The 8,170-nt window shown below is 37.4% G+C and overlaps 1 protein-coding gene across 1 annotated transcript in view; it reads left to right on the top strand.

The window, feature by feature from the left end:
• Nucleotides 1-5,173: 5,173 nt before the first annotated feature.
• The window catches only part of LOC112684523 (zinc finger protein ZIC 4), a 48,605-nt gene continuing 45,608 nt past the window's right edge, over nucleotides 5,174-8,170 (top strand). Inside the window, exon 1 of the mRNA XM_025556078.1 lies at nucleotides 5,174-6,586. Within this exon, the coding sequence (XP_025411863.1) occupies nucleotides 5,731-6,586 (856 nt within the window). The 5' untranslated portion in view covers nucleotides 5,174-5,730. The remainder of the gene's footprint in view (nucleotides 6,587-8,170) is intronic.

The following is an 8,170-nucleotide window of genomic DNA, read 5'->3' as shown; positions in this document are numbered from 1 at the left end:
GTATAAATATTCAAAATTTAAAAAACTAATTATAGGTACTTATTTATATTTTTACAACAATAAAGGGTTGTTTCTAGTCATGAATTTAATAAATATAAATATATATATATATATATATATATATTTATAATTTTTAGAAAAATTAAATACGAAATTTATAATTTATATTATTATGTATGAATCTAATTTATAATTTATTAATAAAATTGGCTTGGTCGTATTTATAAGTTATTTTTATAGTGTTTTTACTGTATAATATATTATAATACAATCGTATAAATAAAACTAAAATTAATAGTTATTCATTTATTATTAAAAAAAAAAGTTTCCAATTTAAAAATTAAATTAAATGTGTGTTTACTTTATGTAAAAAAATAATGGAGGAGGGGCACATGGGGAACGTGCTCCTGTTACCCATCCTTGTATCCACCACTGATCATAACGTACGAACTTTTAATACACGAGTACACGGACTCTAAACACACGTGCACACGTGTATTTTAATAACACGCACTTTCGCATCGTTTCTATAAAAATACGTACGGAACGTGTTCTTAAATACACATGAAATAGAGACCACTAATTCATAGGTATTTATCTGTAAATATTTGTAATATTTTAAGTTTTTTGTTTAGGTATAAAAAATGATTGAAATAAGTAATCGAAAAAAAATAAAAACGCTAAATAATGAATAATATTATTTTCTTGAAAAAAAAAGAATAAAAAATAAGCCTTTACTATACATTTACACTGAATTATTTTGTTCCTCGCTACGGGGTTTTTATTTCAGATAATCATATATAAATGATTATTAAATAATTATTTTATTTGTAGATTCATGAATAAGATCATGATCACTCGTCGCGCGGTCACATGTATGTGCTTGTACTGGCCCTGTGGCCATCGATAGATAAAACATTAAACCCGGGACACGCTTTTTAGTATCATGTCCTCTTAATAAAAATGGTCATTTGATTCTGCATGTTACTTATTATCATATCTCGCTGCAGTATACCACCGTAGCACCTGCTTAAAACTATTTGCTGTTGGGGAATTGAAGCGCTCAGCCGAACAACGGGACAAGCGCCAATCTCGGCAATATTACGATTATCGATGGAGTATCGGGACACGAGTACAATTTATTGTATATGTTCACTACCGCATTGAAATTACAATAAAAATAGATTAAAAGGCAATAATAAGCAATAATAAGTTTAGTTTTAAGTCGTGGAAATGGTCCGTAATATTTTAAACGCCTCCATTGTAAAATGCGCTCAGTGGCACTTGTCCCGTTGTTCGGCCGAGCGCTTCAATTATACTTTTATTTTAAACATTTTGATTTTCGCTAGGTTGTCGTCTCGATGTGTTTAAATGGAGTTCTATTAAGGACCGTCAGTGATCCAATAATGCAAACAGTTGACCAGAAATTTTTGTTTTTTATTTATAAATATTTAAATTGAAACGATTATTTGATAAAAATATTCTCAAAATCACCTGTACAATGTACGTAATGATGTATGATTTTTCGTAATACAATTATTTAATAATTTATGTCGAAACCGTTCTAAAATACAATTAACTTTATTATAAGATCGAACAACAAATATTATTTAACGCAATACTTATTTATTGACGGGGTGCGTCGTCCGTCCTGAGGCCCGAACAACGCGAATACTCTCCACTGCGCAAGTGTATGAGTGAAAAGATAAGCTCTGTGATTACGCGTTCAAAGCCCATACCGTCGCATTTGTTCGAAATGTTCACACTTCAGTGATCTGCATGGTTCGGTCTTAATCAGTCCGGTCTGGTCTAGTACGATCCTTATATACAAAAATTATTGAATTGTCGGCTTGTTCAATAATTTTTAGTAGTTCGGTCTGGTCCTCAAATCAAATGCATAAAGGTCGATTTACATTGGTCCGGGCCGGAGCCCAACTGGGTTTTAGAATTATATTATCATATTGATTTTATTCTGACAATTCACACTTGTCCGGACTGAGCCCGGGCCGAGCGTCCGTGCGGGATCCGGGTCAAAAAATAATTGTTTAAAACAATTCTCTATTCGGGTTCTAGGACAGGTTGACGCCAGTCCGGACACGTCGTGACAAATGTGAATGATGAACCAGGCCATGTCCGTGTTTTGTGTTTTTCATTCATTCGCCATTCGTCATTTGTCATAAAAATTTCGAAAAAGCGGTTGGTTCATACTTAAATTTAAATATTTTAAATTAAAACTATGGATTCAGAAAAATATTATGAGTTTAGTACTTACTTGAAACTTATTTGCTTTTAGTATTAGTTTTAAAATTAAAAATTTAATTCAGGTAAACATTTTAGCACTAAGGTATGAGAAAAATGCATAAAGACAAACCACGTAGTTTTTCATTCGATCGAGACTGACGACTGAAAGAAAATTGTAATTTGTAAATAAAACAAAATTGTTAATTCGGACGGGGCCCGGACGAGTGTGAATGCCTGATCCACGTCAACCTGGGCGTGCCATTACGTGTCACGAACCAAGCTCGGACCCGGCCCGGACCAGTGGGAATCGACTTTTATTTTCAGTGCGGTCCGGTTTCAAAAAAATGAATTGATAATCAGTCCAGTCTGGTGCCAATCATGGTACTTAAAACCTAAATACAGATATTGTTATGTAAACAAATAAAACGAAAAAAAAAACCTACAACTTTAGGTATATATTTATTTATAAAGCCGGGTAGCCGGACCAGTGTCCATACTAAACGCATCATATGGTACGGTCTGGGCTAATACAGACTGAACCTTACGGACCGGTCCATAAACGGTCCAGAATGTTTTAAGATCGAACCGACAGTCCGGTCTACGGTCTACTTTATTAAATGTTATTTAACTACTGGTCCGGTCCGGTATAAGAATAATATGAAGCCGTCAGTTCGGTTCAATTTTGGTCTTTGATTAACGTTTAAGTGTGGTCCGGTCCGACTTCGGTCCCCTGGTAAATTTTGTAGTCCGGTCTGGTCCTTAAAATTAACTTAAATAAAATAAATAACTTAATTAAAATTAATTCCTTAATACCGACCGTGCAGAACACTAGTTCACACAAATGACGCCCTCACGGCATCAGCGATGGGATCATGTCATTACGAAGTTACGATTGTTATCGATCCGTATGGCTGTAAGTGGTACGTGAAATGCACGAAAGTCCGAAAAAATATGAACGCAACAAATCAACACCTTTGTATGAACACAATATACCTATACTCGTAGGTGAAATATAATTTTTTATCAAGCCTTAAGGCGAAAATAGCATGATCCGATAAACCGCATTAAATCTAAAATGTAAAAATAAAACTCTATCTGCTCGTTTCGTAGTGGTAGTTAGAAAAACAAATGATTTTACGGGATAGAATTCATTCAAATGTTTACGCAGCACAGCATTATCGCTTTATAAGTTGACAAGTTGGATGCGAAGAAACTTTCATTAGTGTACATCGAACAACGGAACAAGCTGTTGTGTATAGACGAAAAAAAAGGACAAAAAATAGAAACCGCGTTGAACTCAAGTGTTTTTAAACCCATCGAATACCATCGTGAGAGGTACGGTATCGGAAAATGTCACGACATAATTAAACGCCTCGTCCTCGCGCTTTGTACTAAGTATATTTATTGAATATTACTAGGGCTGGTATTCTGATGCAAAGGCATTTTTTTTTCTGATGTTTTGAAACGTTGATTCGTAAGTTTAAATGTGTTTTGGGTGATACTGATATTTTAAATTATTTTTTTTTATTTTGCATTTTTTTTGTATAATTCGACAAAATTAACCTTAAATGCATTATTACATTATTTGACGTTTTTAGAACATTTTCTTAGTTTTATTAGTATTTTTCTCAATTTCTTCTTAAACCGAACTAAAATTGTTGTGATACGCAGGAGACTTTCGGCAAACTGCCAACAGTACGAATAATAAATTATATTTAGTTTCAAATATTTTATTATAGCTAGGCTTTTCCCCGAGAATTATCTCTGTTATATACCTATTATGAATTATTATTTTTATTACACCATCCATACATATAGGTACAAGTTATCGTCGATAATAATTTCATCAAAGCTAGGCTTCGATAAGTATTACTGAATTAGTAATTAATTAGTAACGCGTCCGTCGCCGTAGTCTTGGCAGTATTCGTTGTTTTTTCGTGTGAAATATAAGGTCAATATGCCGGAAGTAAAAATGTCGAAATCAAATCGATTGACGAAATATGCTAATGAATTCGGTAAAGAAGTTTCCGACAAATGACGATCATTTTTATTTGAAAATATAAGACAGCATATCATTATAAAGTGCAAATAGCGATTTTCTTCAGGTTAGTATTAATAAAAACTAGCAAAAATAAGTTAAAATATTAACATTTTTTTTAAAATTATTATTTTAGAATGAACGATTACGAAAACAGAAGCAGAAAAAACAAAAAAATACATTACTGTAGTATAATTTAAATTTTTTTTTCCGATTTTTAATCTATAATAAATATAATTTAAATGTTATTTTTTTTTTGGTTTTTTTAGACATTTTTTGAGATTTTTTAAGGCATCAAAATCCTAGCACTATATAATATTACCTAGCATATACGTTTCTATTATAATAGAAACTTGAACGCGCGTCTACGTTCGTAATTCGTCCGGCATGATTAAAGTACTCGAGTAGGTACAGTTCACAATTCGTTCGTGTTGCAAGAGCGGTTAGATTTATAAATATGATTAAGTTGATTTTTCCGTTTCATTTCAAGAAACGTAACGATGTAATACGAAGGAATGTCTAAATGCAAAGTCCGTTAACGATTAACATGTGTACGCATCGTGTGAGTATGATAAAAACGGTTTCGTGAAAATCAAAATATTTTTCGTAAACGTACCGCTGCGTTTTATTTAAACAGCGACTCGCGTGCGCCTGCCCGAGTGAGAGAGAGATAAAGAGAGAAAGAGAGGGATTGATAGGAACAGCGAGCGGAGAGGAAGAAGAAACCACGGCCAGCGCCGCCGTCGACTTGACCGACCGACCGACGACTGGCGCGCGCGTCGATTGCACTCGAGCGCCGTCAACGTACGCCACCGCATCGACGGCCCCGCGCGCCTTCCCATTGGTCGGCGCGGTGCACGGTAGGCGGCGCCCCGGTGGCCGCGAGGCGCGCGCGACCCGGTCCGTCTACCCGCTGCGTCAGTCACGCCGTAGATCCACTCGGCGTTCAACAACCCGCTGCGATCACCCCGGACGACCGTACGACCGACCGACCGATCGACCGATCTGTCCCGCGTGTCGCCGACGAATTGAAAAATTTACGCGTACATATTTTTCGCTTTTCCCGTTCGCCGCCTACGATAAGACAGTGCGATTTTTTTTTGTAATTTTTATAGTTTTTATTTTATTTTACCATTTTTGTAGACGTGTTTTCGCGTGTGCTTTAGTGCGAATATTTTTATTTTTTTTCCGCGTTAAAATGACCGTACGCTCCGTAACGTATGCTGTTCACCGGATTCTCGCGGCCACGTAGACTCTCGCCCGTCACGTACCGTCGCCAAGGATCGCGATCATAATTCCGCTTGTCGTACCGGACCGTTTTGCGACGGTGGGGTACCGTTTGTAACATTTATCGTACGTCGCATAGTCTTCAACAGCAGACGTGACACTGACACACACTCGCTCGCTCGCGTCCTATACAGGGTGGGACGCGCGTAAATGACGACCGCGTTATGTTAAACCCGTTTATGGACAACGCGCCTCTGGCCAACGGCATGGGCGTCAAGATCGAGGACGATTACATGGGTTCGCCGCAGGATCAGTACCATCACATGCACGGGTACGGGCAACCGCCGCCACCGTTGGCACCCCCGCCGCACCACCCAGGTTACCCGGGGCCCAGGGACTTTTTGCAGATCCGCAGGGACGTGGACTATCACCACCACGGCCACCATCACCAGCACGGCGCCAGCGAGCACCATCTTAGCGGCCTATACCCCGGCGTGCACCACGACCTGCAGCCGCATCATCACCACCATCACCATCACGGCCAGGTGTACCCGCCGCCGCCCCAGCCACCGATATCGACCGCCTCTATCGGATCCGTGCACCGGCACAACGACTACGGCGGTGGTAGCGGCGGCGCGCACGACCCTTATGGAGTAGCCGGAGGTGGCGGCAGCGGTGGCAACCACGGTGCGACCGGCGGTGGCAGCGGTGCGTTTTACCGGTACATGCGGCACGGAGTGCCCGTGTCGGCCGCCGCGGCCACCGCGCTCAAGGACATGTCCTGCCTGTGGATCGATAAGCCAGGGCCGCCGATGCGTACGTGCGGCAAAATGTTCGGCTCCATGCAGGACATCGTGTCGCACATCACGGTCGAGCACGTTGGTGGGCCCGAGTGCACGACGCACGCGTGCTTCTGGCACGGTTGCGAGCGCAAGGGCCGCCCGTTCAAGGCCAAGTACAAGCTGGTCAACCACATCAGAGTGCACACCGGCGAGAAACCCTTCCCGTGCCCGTTCCAGGGATGCGGCAAAGTGTTCGCACGGTCCGAGAATCTTAAAATCCACAAACGCACTCATACAGGTACGTGATCAATTATGTACATGATTATATAATAAAATTATACGCCTAGTGCACTTTTACGGTGTGCTCACCCATGTCCGTCTATAAGTCAGAATCCGTTCAGAACCGACCGATTAGTGTGTCATAAACATTTGAGGAAAGAAATATTCGCTGTGCAATGATATTCGGAATGGATTCGTAGATTCAATCATCTCAGACGCGTTTAGCTGATTGATTTAAATATACGCGAAATGTAATATCACGCGATGGCTCTAAACAGTGTATTAAGTAAATCCAGGGATTTCGTGCGTAATACAGCCGAATGACGATTTGTTGGTGGGTTACGTACATATTCATGTATGTGCACCGAAGACATAATTTGTATATTAATTCGCCATTGTACGCATATATAGTTTCGGTGTTAAATTGTCGATCTGCAATCCCATGGGCCATTGCCTCCCACGTATTCCGCTATTATTTCCTATCAGATTTTACAAATTTAAAGAAATTGCACTGATAATTTTCTCAAATTGTTAGGTAATAATTAACAATCACATTTTAAAAATATAACAACAGTTGAATTTTTTTTTTTGCATTTTATTCTTATTTTTCGAGTGCTATAGCAATAATAATAAGCACTAATAAACACCAGCATAGTAAAATATATTTTACTATGCTGGTGTTTATTAATTAGGGATCTCTTTCAAGAATCACCTTAAGTACGTATACATATTTGTGAATTTATATCTGCTGTTAGATAGTGATTTATTTTTTATTCACTGCAATAACGAAAAATATATAATCATATAAGCCCCTTAAACTCACCGTTTACTAATTTCAAAACACCTTGAGGCTATTGCTATACGATGACTTGAATGTTTTCGCTTTGTTATTAAAATGTTCTTCATTAATAATGGGTGGTAAAAATGTATGGGAAGTTATTATTTTTCGACCAAGTTAGGGCACTCCTTTTCAACTACGGTCAATTTTTATCTTTGGCATCTATATTCAAAAATACTTAAAATGTTCGATAATGACAATAAACAATTATTATATGATAATATAACCACAGTATGTCCACCACTTTTTCTCTGTTCAATCTATTTTTATTTATACTGAATGATATTTTTTTTGCTAAATATTCATTTTCTCTGTAAATTTATATGTTTTTGAAAAAATGATTTACAAATTACAAAAATATCGGCACTGCACAATATTTTTATTGAACAGTTAAGTACATTTTACTGTTTACTTTTTTTAAATATATTGCCTACCACTAGGATATAAGTTTTTAATTTCAATTTTACTTTATAATACATTATTATCAGATAAAATTTAAAAAAGGATAAAATGGATTTTTCTTTTTTTTTAAAAAAAAAATTTGTGTTGAAATATTTTGCATATTAAAAACATAATAATTTAAAAACACAAACATTTAGCAAAATAAATTTGCCATATCTATTTAATGATACAAAAATCATTGTATACAAAATTGCCTCAAATATTGTAACATGTTAGTGAAAAACTTTTACCGATATACGGGTAGATTTATGATGAAAAGGTCGAATTGCACTTATTTTAGTCGAATTGCTCTTGGGCTCAAAA

The sequence above is a fragment of the Sipha flava genome, unplaced genomic scaffold (genome assembly GCF_003268045.1).
Source record: "Sipha flava isolate LNK unplaced genomic scaffold, YSA_version1 251_pilon_pilon, whole genome shotgun sequence".
NCBI lineage: Eukaryota > Metazoa > Arthropoda > Insecta > Hemiptera > Aphididae > Sipha > Sipha flava.
Note: the sequence above shows the minus strand (reverse complement) of the source record. Positions and strands in the feature narration are given on the sequence as shown.